At 43.2% G+C, this 17,310-nt stretch overlaps 1 protein-coding gene across 3 annotated transcripts in view; it reads right to left on the reverse strand.

Moving 5' to 3' along the window:
• Positions 1-216: 216 nt before the first annotated feature.
• Positions 217-17,310, reverse strand: part of TEAD1 (TEA domain transcription factor 1) — a 156,007-nt gene continuing 138,913 nt past the window's right edge. For all 3 annotated transcript variants that reach the window (XM_066187197.1, XM_066187196.1, XM_066187195.1), the window contains 3 exons: positions 7,890-8,030; positions 6,856-7,008; positions 217-6,200 (listed from right to left, as the gene is read on the reverse strand). In XM_066187197.1, coding sequence (XP_066043294.1) covers positions 6,087-6,200; positions 6,856-7,008; positions 7,890-8,030 — 408 coding nt within the window. In that variant the 3' untranslated portion in view covers positions 217-6,086. The remainder of the gene's footprint in view (positions 6,201-6,855; positions 7,009-7,889; positions 8,031-17,310) is intronic.

Genomic DNA, 17,310 nt, shown 5'->3' on the forward strand with positions numbered 1-17,310 from the left:
ACAGACAAGAACTGGGATGCTGGATTCTTCATTGAACACAGCTTCCAGGTGTGCCAGCCTCGAGTGCCGTCCCTCCAGGCTTCTGTAAATCCTGCTGGATCTCCCCTGCATCTTTAGGAAGGTACACAGGCATTGTCTGGCCTTGTGCTATTTTGGAGAAGGGTTTTGAAAGGTACACGCAACATGAAGAAGAGATCGATGTAAGAGATTACGCCCAATGCACAAAACACTTTCATTTTTCTTTATTTTCAATTGATACTGTATGAATACAAAGTTTCTAGAAAGCTACAAAAATTCTACCACTTTATCAAGAAGGCATCAAAATGTGTCACTTTGCAAAGACATGAAAACACCTGCAGTAACCGACACAAAAATAGCATTTTTAGAGTGATGAAATAATTGCACTTAACTGTCATGGATATTAAAGTTATCACACATATGTACCGCGAAAGCTAGAATACATTTTTTTTTTTTTTACAAAGCACTTTATAAAAAAATTCTCTGCACACAAAACCTATAATTTTCATATTACTATCATACTAAAGATAAATTCACTTTAAAGCCAACACTTAAAACATTTTAAACAAAAAAAAAAAAAAAGGTACCAGTACCTACACACAGACAATAACAAATACAAGAATACTGTACTGCCAAGAGGTTTGACTGAAACTCCTTTTGAAAGCTTCTGCAAATATGTTAAGAAAACATTGGAGAACATTCAGTTTTTTTCCAAGAGCCTTCCCTCACTGTCTAACCTAGAGGTACTTTATCATCAAAAGGCAAGTTCTACATCAAAAGTTACCAGCAGCAGTACAATATTAAAGTAACCACTGACCATATATGAATATGCTTAAGTCACAAACCCATTTTATACACATTACACAAATAAACATAAAGTGAGAATTCCATTAAGTCATTTACAAATGTGAACAAATGCACATGGCAAAAAAACCCCAAAACAAAACAAAAACCCAACCTGTTTTACATAAAATGTACTGAAGAATTAAAGGCTATTCAGGTTTTCAATGTTATAAAATTCTTTTGTCTTTTTTTTTTTTTTTTTTTCAGGCACATATTGTATTTTTTGTCTGCAGTCATGAGCCTGAATCAAGAGGCCCATTAAACAAAACAAAACAAAAACAAAAACACATATTCTGTAAGGAGGTAACAGGGATCCATCTCCTTTCAGTCAACTGAGTGCATTTAAGATTTAATTTACACACTAAAACTAATTACATGATCTCAGCAAGAATGACCTGAAAAGTTAAAAGATGAAGATGTCCAGAGTGTTTCTTGTACTTTGACTTATCCAGCCTCAATCTTTCTTGGGGGGGGGGGGGGAGGGCTAAATATCTGGTTATGAAAGATAAGAGGGGGAAAGGAGATCATCCTGAGCAAAGGACAAAGCCGGGCTCTACTCCTCACATCCGCCTGTGCCCAGGCACGTGTATCCTCACGGGAAAAGGAAAGGGGAGGGGGGGGACACAACATCAGGGCTCTCAGTGTGAGTGACTGAGGGCTCCAGGAAACTCCCCGGGGCACTGCTTCAGGCAGCAGGCGTGCCCCGGGACTCGCAGTGGAAAAATAAATAGATACGGATTAGCACATAGTCAAATGTCGTATCTGCCTCGGACTGGCCAGTTACTTACATTCAACATTAATGTACACCCTTCATTATTCCCAGCAGCCCGTCCCGTGGGGGCTCCACGGGACAAGCTACTGCCAAGCTGAGCTGTAGCTGTGGTGGAGAGGGAAAGTGAGAAACAGGCATTGGATCTGCGATTCCTTCAAAATAGTGGTGCAGTACCTAAACAAAATCAGTTTGGAATTCAAGTAAGTCAAACTACATTTGTTAGTAGTAATTTTTTAAGAGCCCCAAACGGTACCATTATGCTTGTTTGAACGAGACAGAGGTGTCGTTTATCACAAACATCGACCAGTACAGCCAAAATGTTTGGCAATAACTGGAAAAGTATGTTCTGCTTGTGGGCCAAAAGTGTCTTCGCCCCACCTCAGTCTCATCGAGTTCAACTTGTCTTATTAGAGGTAAGTGAGATTTAGACCTTGAAGGAATAACAAAAATAATATTTTAGAGAAAGGGAATTTGAATTATCACAATATTTACCACACAGTGTCACAATATTTCTCTATATAAAAAGTTAATCTTAGTTTTCATCAAATACTTTAAAAATCAAGTTAACGTTGTATTCACAACTATATAATCCCTCTGACAGCTTTTGGTTTTGCTGATATTCGTTCTTTCTAAAATTGTTAACATGTTGCTCCTCTTCCCATCGATTTCAGTTGTGGTGGAGAGTACGGCCCCCGTTCACAGAAGGTATCAAATACAGACACATTAATAAGAGGAGCTAATTTTGTTGGGTTTGTTTTGGTTTTTTTTGTTGTTTATTTTTTGTTTTTTTTTTCTGTCCCCAAGACATCATCTGGGAGGAAAACAAAACAACCCTGCGTTTTGAGTCGTGCTGGCCAGAGTTTCCCCACCAGCACCTTCATCCACAACGCTCACACTCAGCATTTCAATGCTTAAACCCACACGATCGCATTTACCCTCGCTCAGTTCTCCACGTTCCTCTTGTTTTATGCATCTGACCTTCAGCATGCACAACTCTGTAAACAAAATCTTCTGTCTAAGCAAAGAATCTTCACAGATACCAAAATGTCATTAGAGGAGATCGAAGAAGCCGTGTTCGTCCACTGAAATTCTGTAGGATACGGATCTCTCGTTATGCAGATGCGTGACCGGATGAAGAGAATGTAAATGGGAATATTTTCATTTTTATGTCACAGACGAATCAGTTGCTGGTTTGCAATGCTGTTAGGAACGGCAAACAGTAGATTTTTCTTCAGCAGGCTGATCATTAGCAAAATCCCTTTGCTATGAATGGTGCTCTTTTGTGAATGGAGGCCTGTAGATTCAACTTATTCCAATAAACCAAAGGCATTACGGTGATAACTAAATATTTTTGGTCTCTCTACAAATTGTCATTATTATGGCAGCACTTTTCTAAGCTGGAATTTCAAACCAAAGGCACTTTCATGCTAGAGTGCAGAAGAGTCACAATTAATTATTTGGTCATGAAATTTAAAAAGGCAGCATTCATTAATACAATTCACTTTTCACGGAGAACTAGGGATCTGTAACCTTTCCTTTTGGTATAGGCATCTCACTGCAGTGGGACTGACTTGTACAGACAGCTGGTTTAGACCAAGCAGTCAAAGAGCGTTTCTGCGGGGGAAAAATACGGATATTTTAAAAATGGAACCAATTAATAAAACAATGTATAAAATTTAACGCTAAGAGGCTAAAAGGTACTTCTAATATCATGCTAAGGCACTGCATATTGTAATGCTTTGGCAGCTCTCAATTAAAAGGTTCCTACAAAAAAGTAACAGTAACAAGATAAGTACTTCCAGCTTACAAAAGAGCTCACAGTTTACAGGCAGCCTGTTGGACTACACACCCCACACTCAACAGTTGAAGGATTAAGGCTTTTAAGAATTAACATATACAGGGTATGGATCATTTACAGAAGTGTAAAGAAAAGACGATGGAAGCAATTTCCCTAACATGACGTATGTGAACACCAATAAACATTGTGACCGTTTATACCCTATAGTTATGGCATATGTAGTGTGCCAGATCCTACTAAAAAAAAAAAAAACACAAACAAAAACCTGTACCTGGTTTTGCAAATTGACTTACATACTTTATATGCCTCAAAGAGTTTGCTTGTTATTTAAAAAAAAAAAAAAATTAAAATAAAAAAATCACCAAACCCACAATTCAAACCCTAAGTAAAAGACAACTTTAGAACAAAAACCAAGAAGTAGTTTTTGACTTGTAACACCAAGTGCTTAGAATAAAGGGCTACCGTTAGGCTGTTACAATGCAGTGCTTTTCCTGACGTGATCGTTAGTGTTAAAAATGAGCGTTAAAAGAGACCTTGCCATGGACACGTTTCTCTGTTCACTTCGCAGAGCATCAACTGAAAGATCATCAGCCCTAGTATCAACAAGCAGGTAACAGCTAGACATCACAGCAACCATCCAAACCATCCACCTCATGGAGTCGGATCAGGCTGAGGGATTAAAGCAGTCTCCCTTCCCCTCGGTGGTGTTTGCACCCTCCTCAAACCCAAGATCTCACGAGTGTTAGGGATGGCCCTGGTCTGACCCACGACCTCGCCTAGACCACAGCCTAGTCCAGACATTCCAACAGCGGGCAATTCTAAAAGAAAGGACTATGCAGGGATATAATTTAAAGACAAGAATAAGACTTGCTTGTTTGAAGACTACAGCACTGGGCCCAAAGGGGAGTACATTCTACACTTAAACCGTGCATGGGAACTGTGCTGGTTTTGTGTTAAATCGGCTGTTGGTAACGAGGAAAAAGTATGATACTGGAGGAACGTATCATAAGGGGTAGGGAGGTGGGGCCTGCTAAACGTGAACTTCGAGTCAGGACTGCAAAAGCCTCTGCTAAGAACCCTCTTTGCTGATAACTCGTCACTGATCCCTAAGGTGGCTTGTGCTTGGTCAGCCTTTCAGACAAATGTTCTGCCTGAGAGGCCTCTGCTGGCCCAGCAGCTGCCCAAACAACTTCTGCTTGGGCGACGAGGGGCGGCAGGAGGAGAGGAGCTGAGCACCACCCTCTGCCCTGAACGGCAGGGGTGAGGCTGCTGCTGTCACTAGTGCGGACCCCAGACAGCCGCTCACACCCATGGCTGTGGTGAGAAGCCTTACAGTATGAATACATCTCCAGCTGTGCTTCACTTCCTGGAGTCTTCCCTGAATTTATCAGAAGGATGAACACTACCACATCCAAGAGGACAGCAGACCCCACGTGGTAGGTGTGTGTTTGTTTCGGATAAGGTCCTTGCCAGACCCGGGGAGACAACTGGGAGAGGTGTAAGAGCACCGTGATTAAGAGGAAAAGGAGAAAAAAAAAGGCAATTCTCCACTTTCCAATCTTCTTTGCCTGATGCTGGTTGCGATTTTTCTAGCGTCTCACAGATATTAAAGCTGCTGATCCTTTCAGAGGTGTTACGCACTTCTTTCGAACACATCAGTGTTTTGCTCTCTGTTTGCGAATGACTCGATGCTGTCACAATGTCAGTTGTTTCCGTACATCTCTTGATTTCAGAGCTGCAAGTTTTTTGCTCAACTTATTAGAAAACATAGTTGTCCATATAAAATATAACCGCACACACGAGACTACATATAATGCAAGTCTAAATCTTCAGTATTTACCTACTTATTGCAAAATGAGCCATCTTTATCATTAAATAATCAAATTTTCATATTAGTACAATACAACTTTATACTCTTTTAAAATACACTAGATATGTTAGGGGTAAGGGGTGATGTTTTCTTTCTCTGCAATACCTGTTTGAAAGTTTAATGGATTAGAAGATTAGTTTTAGCGTTGAGAAAAAAATACAAAATTTGCCTAATTTTAGGACCTGTCTGTTTCTATCAGGCATTTCTTAAGGCTATATTTTTCATTTGGTTTCAAACAGAAAAATGTTTCCTTTTAAAAAATAATTTAGTGAATTACATTCGTCCATATCTTCCACCCTAATTAGTTACAAAGATAATTCTATAGAGATTATTAACTTTGTGTACTCATTTACAGTTATAGCTAAAGATTCATTTCAATTCCACTTGCATTGTAAAACAAGTATTTCGTGTTGGAAAAAAACCCAAAATAAATTCTTATAAATGCTGTCAGTTTTTCCCCATGGCAAATGCTCTGTCATACATTTTTCTATCAGAATTAAAAATAGGCCTCCACAGACAGAGGCGTTAGGTTCTTAAATACAGTCTTCCCAAAGAACTGCGGTTTACAAATTTGAAGAACACTTAAGTTTTAGAAATAATTTTTACAACTGTACCAGAATTTCACAGCTACAATTATATATGAACACATTAAAAATGACTTCACTAAAACAGGATTTAGAAAAATGTGGGTGAAAGTTGGGCCAGAGGCACTGCCACTTAGTGTTGAGGTTTACAGTCTGTGTTTTGATAAAGAAGTGAAATGAAGTGTATATATAAATAACTGCTCAGTCCTTTACAAGCCTGTAGATGTGATGCTGTGCTCCATGTTCGCTGTTTGACACTTCGAATACACAAGCCATGCAGAGCAGGGTTTCTTGTGTATCCCTGTTTGTTACCACCTGTGCGGGGGAAGGAAGAGGCAGACAGAACATCACACACCTGGAAACAGCAGGGCTGAAATAAGAAGGGACCCGTGTCACCTCGGTCCTGCCCCAGTCCCCGGGCAGCGGCAGCGCACAGCTCTGAGAACTGGCTGAGGTGCCACCACAGAGCAACAGGGGAAGCAAGCTGGGGCACGGGATGAAACCGGCTCAAAGGCCTCCACGTGGGCCATTCCCTGTGCTTTAGGTCACCTGTTGGGCGTTTGCTGCCTGTTTTCTCCGCCCAAGAACTAATTAACACCACTAACCTCTGCAGCACTGTAACCCAGCCCCGGCAAGGACACATTAGATGAACACTGATGGTTCAAAGTCACTGCCTCAGGCTCCCTACAAACCCCAGACTCGAATGGGGAAAAAAAACGGAATAGTAAGCTGAAATTTGTGGAAAATGACAAAGATGTTTGCTCACACTCCCAGCCAGCTGAGCCTTTTCATCCTGAGCGTCTATAGCGCCCAGTTCCAGGAGAATTATTCTGAAGTCAGTGGGATGGTTTGTTTGGCAAGCAACAGTGACTAAGGGGTTTGGAAACTGGTTCCCGACATTACGAGCTGAGCAAGCCACACAAAGCCTGAGAGCATCTTAGAAGTGGAAAAATAAAAAGCCAGTCCATACCAATAAAATTGTGAAGTTTTCCAAGACGCTGTTCATCATGTATTTCTCTGGTAAATGCTTCAGCTTGTGTATGAAGTTGATCATATATTCACACATGGGAGAGCGGTTTATCCTGTACACAAACCGGCCGTTCTCAAACCTTGCATATTCAGTCTGAAAAAAAGATAAAAACCATTCAGAATGAGATAATTCAGAGACAGAAAAAAAAGTAACTGGTAAATCTGTTTTTCCCGTTTTTTTGTGTGTAGACAGGAAAAAAAGAAAGCGGCTCAGACACACAGACACGTCTGCTTGCTGACACCCTGCCTCACCTATGCAAGGCCTTGCTAAAAATGCAAGGGATCTTAATTATCAAAAGTTATAATATCACTACTAGTTCTCTAGCCTGCAAATTAACAAACTAAATAGATGAGGAGTATAAAGTCCCAAACTGAGTAAAAATTAATTAAGCCAATAACTGTGGCGAGATGATTTTACAGGAGTTTTGAACAGCAAAAATAAGCTTATATATTTACGCTTAAGTGCGCACATACAAGCATAGATATATTATTTCGTGACTTAATAGGCAACTTATGAACTACAGAAAGATGTAGGACCACAGCTACAAGAAAACCAGACTGACTGAGGGAGGGTATGGCTGAAAATCTTGGACTTCTGCTCTCCAGCTACCAATCGCTCAGATGGTGGTTTATGGGGATTTTTGGCTTTCCCTAAACTTGGAATAATGGAAATTATTAAAACCTTTTTTTTTTTTTTTTTTTTTTTTTAAATGGTCACCATGGTTAGAACACATACTTAGTTTAAGAAGGACATAAACAGTGACCAGGACATCTGTAAAAGCTCAGCCTTCAGCTCTAGGCTAAAATTCCCCCACAAAAACTGTTTTGTAGGTGACAGATGTGGGCCTGGGGCTTAATCCCCATCTGCAATATCACTGTACAGCAAACCAACCAGAGACCTGACCACACCACACAGCTCTGTGTGTAGGACAGGTAAAAAATGATTAAAGGCACATATCCCATCACAACACCCACCTCTACTTTTTCTACTACTTGCTTTCCAAACGAGCAGACTTTGGTGGAACAGGTGATTGTCATGTTTTCTGAGCTCTCGTACTGACTGGTGACTCCGTAAAACGCTCCTGTATCATCTTGGATGTTGCAGTTTAAGTCAGCCTGTGGGGAAAAAGGAATGCATGGTGAAGACTGGATTTTTCATTTGACAGGGTGAACAGCTTAAGCTGTCACTAGATCACCATTCTTTTCAGAAATCAGAGAGGGAGCTTAATGGTGATGACAGCGACAGTAGAAAAAGCCTGTCAGGGAAGTGGCCGCCTAATTGTTGCAGTAAAAACCTTAGGAAACCAACAATTTATCGAAAACTTTAGACAATAAAAGGTGTCCCGGTATTTCTGTGAGCTACAGGTGACGTTCTTGTCCGGCAGATACTCCGGACTCCCTGGAGCAAAGGAATGATCAGCTGCGAGGAGCCTGGCTCCACAGCCCACCCCTCCGAAGTGAACCTGCCTCGCCGTCCCAAATTCAGCCGAGCCACCTCACTCCAGAGAAGCCACAGCTCACTTTCTCCTTTTCCCGTCTTAAAGCGGTGCAATCCTCGTGGCAGAGGGAGACAGCTGGGCACCGCAGGATCGGTCTCCGATAAGGCTCTGCCGGGCCATATGGCATTGGTTCAGCAAAACACTCGCCTCCACGGAGCAGAGTGACACAGCCCCCCAGGCTGCCCGTGCGCACAGCGCCGTGCCCACCGCCAGCAAGCACTGCTGGAAGGATTTGCTGGCTCCCAGCACTTCCCTGCAGCCTCAGTAACCCCCCAGCCGCCTTTGATAGGCAGCATCAGAGACCAAGACGCGCCGGATCAAGTGAGGAACAGCGCTACCTTCAATTATTCATGTCTGAATCTAAGCCCCGTGCACAGCAGGATTAATTTGGCTACAAAGCAACCGCACAGGTCACCTGCTGAATCCAGCCTCCCCGGGCCTGCAGCAGTGCTGCCGCTCTGCTCTTTGACATCATGGACCCATTTTCAAAAGCCCTCCACTTAAAAGCACGCTAATATGGACACAGGCAGGCTTTAGGGATATGCACAGCTGGATTTGTTGATTCAGGCATTAGCTCTGCTGACATCTTTGATGCCCAGGGAGACAGTGGGCAGGGTTTTCCTTTTATGTGGAAATAGCTGATCAGCTACTGCAGCGTGACAGCAAAGAATCACCTGAACATGAAAGTTACGCCGAGGTGAGCATTTTAGCAGGGAAAGGCACTTCTGCAGCTGTTTCACTTGCAAGTCTAGCTCTGCTTGGTTCTATTCCAAATAAAGAAATGGAACACAAAATGCTTGACTGGCACCTTCATGTTTACTGTCAGACTTTTTAAAAATCCTGCTTATTGGTATGCTTACCTATGCCCCATCCCTGGAAGTGTTCAAGGTCAGAGCGACTGGGGCTTAGCGTGACCAGGTCTGGTGGAAGGTGTTGGATTTAGGTGACCTCTAAGGCTCCTTATGACCAAACCATTCTATGATTCTATTTCGGAGCACTACCCGCTGTTCAGGTCATTTTTAACTCCTACTTAATTTTTAACTTGGCAACAACTCATTAATCCTCCTTAGTGTCTGCAGTCCTTGTTTGTGGTACGGCCTTGTCAGGCAATATTCCAGCACACACTGAGCTGGTCTGTGGCGCAGAGAAGACACAGGTCTAAGATTACTTGGGGCTGGCTTTGTAAATTAATCAGTGGAGCAGCCTCCTGAGGTTTGCAAACAGTGACACGAACAGCCCCACACTCACGTATTTTGCATAAGAGGAAGAAATCCTACCGCCGTTCCACCTTGCTTCTTGCACCTGCCTCGCACCAGGTCAGCAGTTAATGTTTAATGTGCATCTAAAGCAGGGCTGTCACAGGGAGCCGTGAGGAATTGGTCAGGGCTGAGAGTAAATATGCCATTTTCCATCACAGCTGGCCTGCAATCAAAGCGTGGCAAACATCTAAACACGGCAAACTGCAGCACCAACGGCCACACCACCACTGCTCCGCCGGAATTTCTGAAGAAGAGGCATTTCTGGTAAAACAATTGCACTGCTGCAATTAATGATAATAATAACAGAAGTGATCCCTTAAAAATTTTAGCAAAGCATTTTCTTTCAGATAGGAGCAAAACATTGAAGAAATCAAAACTAAATCGCCCCTCACAATTTCACGTGGTCAAAAATCGACCGCACAGACCCTGCATTTCGAGCTGCAGTAGCAAATGTTTGGAGAGTTTAAAAAGGGTGACTTTTTATCTGCTGCCTTCTGATTTTTGAAGCCCATTGAAAAAAAACCCAATCTAATTGTTCTATTTACATGCTGACATTTAACCTGGAAAAGTAACACATGTGGCCATCTGTCACCCTGTTGTTCACTCCCACCGCTCTTCCAGCCCTTGCTGAAATCGCCGGGAGGTCTGTGCACACAACACATCCTGGCTGGGGCCTGATGTTACAGTGAGGAACCCTTCAAACGATCACTCAATTGTCATGATTTACTCTTAAGCAATCACAACATGGTTGCAAAAGTCCCATGACGATCATATAGATGAAAATTATCTTTAGGTACTTGTTTGCTCTTCAATTTTTTGAGTCTAGCACACAGTGAAGGTGTTTTCAAGGAAGGACAGAATTCTCTTTGTAAACAGTTCTCACATTCAACTAATTGCTGAGATTGCTGAGACCTGAAGACTCTTCATAAAAGTCTAACACCAGCATTAAAAAATCATAGGAGTTGGCAAGCACATGCTCTTAAAGGAAGGCTTCGCCAAAGCCTCTTTTAGTACTATGACAATTTTCTCTTAAGGACTTAAGAATATTATTATGGTTTAAACAGTAAGGGATTTGTCTAAACATACACATCTGAAAGCTGAATTGCATTTTTCAAACTGACGAAATTAAAAAAAAAAATTTTGCTGTTTTTTTTTTTTCCTTCTCCAAAAGGTTATGACAAAAAAAAAAAAATAAGCTACCTTTTTGTCTGTGAGACTTGGGAATAAAGTGATGTGTTATAAATGAATGCCCTGGCATTCAGCTTTAGCTCCTTACTACAGCATTGATTCCAGGGCTCGTGTCTACATTTTAGAAGGGATGTTGGAAAATTGGAAAGTGTTCAGCAAAGAGTTACAAGAATGATTTCAGGTCTGGAAAACATCCTTTGTACTGAATGACTAATGAAACTCCATCTACATACTTTTTCCAAGGGAAGTTTTTCCACAACCTTGTCATAGCCTACAAGTTGCTACATGGGGAAGAGCCCTCTCCTAGATTAAATCTTGCAGAAAAGGGCATTAAAAGGCAGAAAGCTAAAGCTAAGCAAGAGCAAAATGAGCAACAAAGCAGGGGCTGGTAACCCTGACGGCCATGGAATGCTGACACAATTCTCAGGTGAGGAGAAATCCCCTTACTTGGGGTCTTTTTTTGACCCAACTGAGTATCTGACAGGGATGCTCTAGTTCCAGTAGGCTTGGTGTTGTCCAAAGGCAAACATTACTTAGCGAGGATCACTGCCTGAGCTACATGACAGGCAAGACTACATAAATATAATAACAACAAAAACTGAAATGCAGAAATACATCTTATTAGGCTTCTCCCTGTAATTTTCTGTTTCAATGATCCTGGGGAAAAAGGTGACAACAGCCAAGCCTCTGGAGTGCTGCTACCAGCTCTGGCGCATTATTTCCGTGGTGCTCTGTCTCCAGCTGTTCTCCTGCATTTCAGGCACAGGTTGCAAGCTTTCCTGAGCTGTGAAACAGCTTTCCCTCCTGTACAGCTTCTCAGGCAGCGGTGCTCTGGGCTCCAGGCACTGGGGAGCACTGTTGCTGCCTACAGAGGTAAATAACTTTTTGAATGGTGACTTCAAATATATTGGCATGAGTTCAAATCTTATGGCATTTCAAACATTATGGGATGATCACATGTGATGAGCAGGAGTCTGTTTACTCACTGAGTTTTAAAGATCGATACAATTTAGGGGGGGGAAAAAACCCCAAAACCACAAATGGAATTTTAATTTTTTTTTTCTCTTTACTTTCAAGAGTAAAACTCTAATTTAGATTTATTTCTGAGCACTGAGTTTTATATTAGCTGAATGCACTTAGAGGTGGAAGAGGCACTCAGATTTCTGGCACCCTATCCCCAGTGCAAGAGCACGATTAATTCATTAATAAAGCACAGCTTCTCAATGGGTGACGCTGGAAATATTACATATTAAGAGCACCAAGTCTTTGACCCACTGGATGGAGAAGCCTCTGCCAGTGTGCTGGAGCCTGCACCTAAAGAGAGATGGCTGCAACCAAAATAAAGAGCAAAAATAAATTTAAAAAACCATCTTCCCATTCCCTTCCCAAGAGCTCTCAGGCTCTGTGCTAGAGGCAGGGGCAGAGGGTAGAGCGCTTGTGTAATAATAACAGCTTTGGCTAACAGAAAAGCAACTCCAGCAAAAACTGCTGAGAAGAGTCTAAACCCATCCTGCTGAGCAGAAGGAAAACAGCACCTACTGGAAACTGCGGGATGTGGGGAGGGCCAGAGCAGTTTGCACTGGCACCCAGTAGCTAACATTAAGCACACAAGGTCGCTTATTAACAACATATAGGTCTGAGCAGCCGCTGGCTGTGGGGAGGTGTGCTGCTCATGTGCCTCCCCTCCTCCTCTCCAGAGCTCCACCAAAGAGCAGGGATTCCAAACTGTGAAGCAATTTTTTCCAGCGGGAGCATCTGGGCCGTTGGCACGTTGCTGCGCAGCTCAGGAATTGTGTCCAGGTCTGCCACATGGTTGGGCTGGTGATGGACAGGCCAAGCTGCTCCGGCCTCCCAGCCCCTTTCCACTCGTAATCCAGCATCAGTCTGCACAGGGGTCCTCCTCAGCACCACGCCAGCTCCCTGTGCCAGAGGGCTGAGATGGGGAAAAGCAAATGGGTGTCTGCTTTCTTCCATATCTAATTTGTTTTGCATACATTTGCATGCTGGCCATGGAGCCATTCATGTTCCGGGCCCCATTTGTGAGCTGCAGATCATTTGCCAGTCAAGCTGCGTGTGTGTGTCTGCGTGTGGAGGGAACTCCAAGATTCTGGATTATGCAATATAAATTACACGTAAAAATAGAAAGAAAGAGGGGGGAAAAAAAAAAAAAAAAAGGCAGTACCACAATTGTGTGTGTGTGAATGAAGGGCACAAAGAATCTCTGCACCTTTTTAAGACGGCTGGAGGCACATGGGGATAAATTCAGGAGGGGGTGGGAGGAGACCACAGGCACAAGCCATTTCTGAACACTGATTACATGGGTAAATTGTTTGTTCCAGTGTATCACAAAGAGAAGGAGCATTATTTTTCATGCCACAGCTGTTTTGAATAAGAATAGGAATAAACTTAACTATCCTCCTCATGTTACTTACCACTAATTATGGCATATATTTACATCTATAAAACAGTGAAATTTTGGGAGACATAATTTAATGCCCCTTTATTGTGTAGATTCCTTTATTTCCATCCCACATTTGAATTTCAAAAATGTTTAGGACTTCAAAGCATCTTTAAAAGCTTGCCCTAATTATAATATGCATTACTTTCTGAAACTCCTAGTTTGCATTGCAGATTCCTGCAAATAGAGGCATTCATTTTAAACATCAATTAATATCATCCACGCATCTTCAGATGAGTTTGGGTCTTTGTTTTGGAGTTGCAGTGAGCCCTGGCTACGCTTTCCTCAGTTAGAAGAATAGTTCAAGCTACTGCAAACACTTAAAATTAAGCCAGTGGATCAGGTCCATAGAAAGCCTGACAGGCCAACATTCATTTATATCCGCTGTTTTTTCTCCTGTGTCACCAGCGGGAGAACTTCCATCTTCCTTTCAGATGTTCCCAAACCTGTCCCTGTAGCTGCAGAAATCAGAGTTCAGGTTGGCGCAGAGCACTCGGCAGCGTGAGAGACACAAAATGCCAGTGTGCTATTGCAAGGTGTGCTTACACCAGCATTAAGGATCCCAATGGAGGCAGGACCCACTGCGCAGTGCGGTAGGTTACATGGAAAAGTCCTGCAAAATTTGCCCCAAAATTTGCAGCTGGGGGGGTGTTGAGGCAAAACCTGAGAGAGAAATAACGAAGTAGCAGCAGCAGAATTTAATCTAGGAGGCCTAAGTGTATTTAGAATTAGAGGATTCAAGAATAGTAGTGAGCAATCAGTGGGGCTAGCACTAGATGTGAACATGGATAGAAACAAAAAAAGAAACCAGCACAGGCACCCCGTGTTGACTCAGCTTTTGGACAGGCTAATTGGAACTTCAAAGAGCAGAAAACTCTGGGGCTATTCCCAAGTCACAAAAACAGTTTAAACACAAACTGACCACCAACAACATTGACCATAGTCAGATGAAGGTTAGATGGCACAAATCATTCCTGGTTGTTTTCCAGAGATTTGGCTTAGCCCCATAAGGTGAGGGAAGCAGGACTGCACAATCAACTGCACCCGGGGAAAGGTTTCCTCTGCAGATATTCTCCAGCCCTTCCTGAATTCTGCATCAGTGTTCTAGGACAGCTTTCACATTTATTTAGGAACCTTTATTTTTGCTTTCATTCTATAACCCTGTCATCTCGAGCCTCATATCCCTGTCACACAAACTTCCTGTGCCACACCATTAGGACGTTGTTCCTTATTTACAACATACCAAGCAAACTCTCCCTGTTATTGTAAAAGTCTGTCTCTGCGGCAATTTCTCTGAGCTCTGTCGTTCCCAGTGACTACCGGGGATAAAGCAGAGGAACAGTCACTGCATTGCAGGTGCAAGACAAGGACCAGAGCTTTGCATTGCAGGGCGTAAGGTTGGTTGGTTGAGGTGGTGGAGGAGGAGGAGGAGTCTCTTCCTTTTGTACCTCCTGCCCTGGTAGGTAGGAAGAGGCCCAAAAGTGTGACATCCAGATGTGTCACCAGGACCAGGGCCAGAAGCTCATCCATTCCCAGCATCAGCTTGTGTTTCCCATGAGATACAATCTGCATGAACCAATAAAGCTCTGCAAAGCAAAGCAAACTTTGCTTTGTACTCCGTCCCGGCGCTGCCTTGCTAAGTCAACTCCACAGCTGGCAAGTGTCTTCTTGCAAGATCTCAGACCATTCCCTCCCACTTTTTTTGTAATCAGACCTTATTACCGAAACCAGGACAAGAGAGAAAACTCTGCTGGTGAGCAGCCTGAAGGAGAACTAAATGGGGAAGAGCCAGAGGAGTATTCTTTCCAGCTACCAGAGCTCAGCTGCTTTCTGCCTTAGTCATCCTCAGCACAAGTGCTCATCTGTGGTCCTCCTGTTTCCCATGTACCCATTCCACAGCACGATTAATGACTGAACAAAATACCCTTTGTGCTGCCTCCAGTGGCACGCTGACTCCCCTTAAGTCCACTTGCAGGGTGACCATCCCTTCTGGCACCAAATCCTCACCTTCACTCTCAAGTTTTCCACGTCATGACACTCTCCCACTTTCCTTCTCTGGTTTGCCTTGACTTCTTTCCCACAGATCCTGCCTTTGCTTCAGTGATTCTCCTCAGAGTGCTTTCACACCTGTACTGATTTGCCCAACAAAAATTCACTTTCCTCTTTCACCCACTGAAACAAAAAACCTGCCACGATCACCTGGGATGCAGCAGCTTACAGTGCTGAGCAAATGATCGACGGCTACATGGTAATGGAGGAGGAAGACAACAGAGAGGATGGGAAAGGGGAAATGGGAAAATAAATGGTGAGACAGAGTATTGGGGTTATTGCAATAACCGCACATCATGAACAGAACCCGGGGGGAGGTGAACTCAGAGAGTAGGAGGAGGCAGCAGATGAGGAGAGAGTAGATGCTTATTCAGAACCAGATACTGAATTCAGCCAAAATTAATCTGTCTTCATGTGAATAAATCTGAGGCAACTTATAGGGCCAAAAACACTGTCAGCAACCTGTGCCAGCTTTCCCCTGGTGGTATTATGCCTGTTTAAAACACTTTTTCAACACTCCCCATAAAAATGGGAACAGCATCCTTTTTTTTTTTTTTGAAGAAATGCCCCATTGGGGTGAAAGAAATAAAGGACAATGAGCTGACAGTTTAGGATGTAATTCTCATACCCAATTAGACAGCTATCTTCTGTTTTTCCTATACATATTTCTACACATGTTTCGGACTGGGGGCCACTGGTGTGAAGTTTATTCCTAGAAGACCACTCACTGTGACTCTTGCAACACTCAAACACTACCCCAGGCTCCTTCTCTATGCCTCACTCACTCGATGATGGTCTATTTTAAGATCACGGCTCAGGAAAGTGTTCTCACCACATTTTTAATGTATAACTCAGAAGGATGTTAGCACTGCATGTTTTTTAATCTCTAAGTTAATACAGCACAAAATTGTATTAAAAAGCCATTATGTTGGAAGGCATGGTGAGGGTAGGAAATGTTGGATTGAAGTTGCCTGCACATCCTGACTGCTGAACTTATCTTGTCGCAGGCTTTAGCTACACAACTGCACACCCGCCCCTCTGAACATCTACACAGCGTTTCTTTGTCCTCGCTGTTCACTGTGGCCCGGTCCCTGTTTCCTGAACACTGCTCAGAACCTGCACTGAGCACAGAATTATACATTTCGTCACCTTGAGACCTTCTATTTGTCTGATCTGTCAGTGAGTACTTGAGGTGAAGGACTGGTATCACCCCCACGTCACAGACGTGGGACTGAGACAGGAGTGTTAAAGGTGTGCACTGCCTGTAGGAGACAAAGCAGAGAAGGCTGGCACTCGAGTTTTCAAATCCGAGAACGACAGGAGAACAACGCAGACCTCAAAGATCCAAAGAAGGTCTCTACTGGCTTTAGGTATGCCTCTGAGCATCCAGCATGCCTGAAAATCGATTTCCACATGGAGAAAAAGCAGAACATAAAATACATCAATTACCATATCACAAATCTCTGCTGTGTCCACGTCTAGTATAAAGTCTGAGACTTATCATCCTCTGTGGGAAATGAGAACAGGCATGTGAGGTGACATTCATTTTTGCCGGTGTGTTTTGCAAATATTTATTATGCGGAGTGGGTCAGTGAGATGATGGTCTTCAGCTCAAGACAAATTCCACAAGGAAAGATATTTAGTGGTCACAGACCCTTAACTCTGAGCTCTGTTCGTCTACAGCCAGATTTCTCCTGCCGTTACGTTTGTCCTGTTCCCACCTCTCAGAAATCTTTTTTTTTCGCTGTACCTCATCCCTACGCTTCCCTGCAGGCTCCTTATCCCAAATGCTCCCTCTTCCCACTGCCTCCCTCTTTTTGACCCCACATTCTCACCAGGCCACTGGTGCTCACTGTGTTTCAGCTCCCACTCCTCTGCTGTCTCCTCCTTCTGGCCTCTTTGCTCAGCCAGCCCTCAAATATTTGGTCTACAGCCCCCAGGCC

The sequence above is a fragment of the Chamaea fasciata genome, unplaced genomic scaffold (genome assembly GCF_029207755.1).
Source record: "Chamaea fasciata isolate MVZ Bird 193981 ecotype frontalis unplaced genomic scaffold, bChaFas1.0.hap1 SCAF_7, whole genome shotgun sequence".
Taxonomy (NCBI): domain Eukaryota; kingdom Metazoa; phylum Chordata; class Aves; order Passeriformes; family Sylviidae; genus Chamaea; species Chamaea fasciata.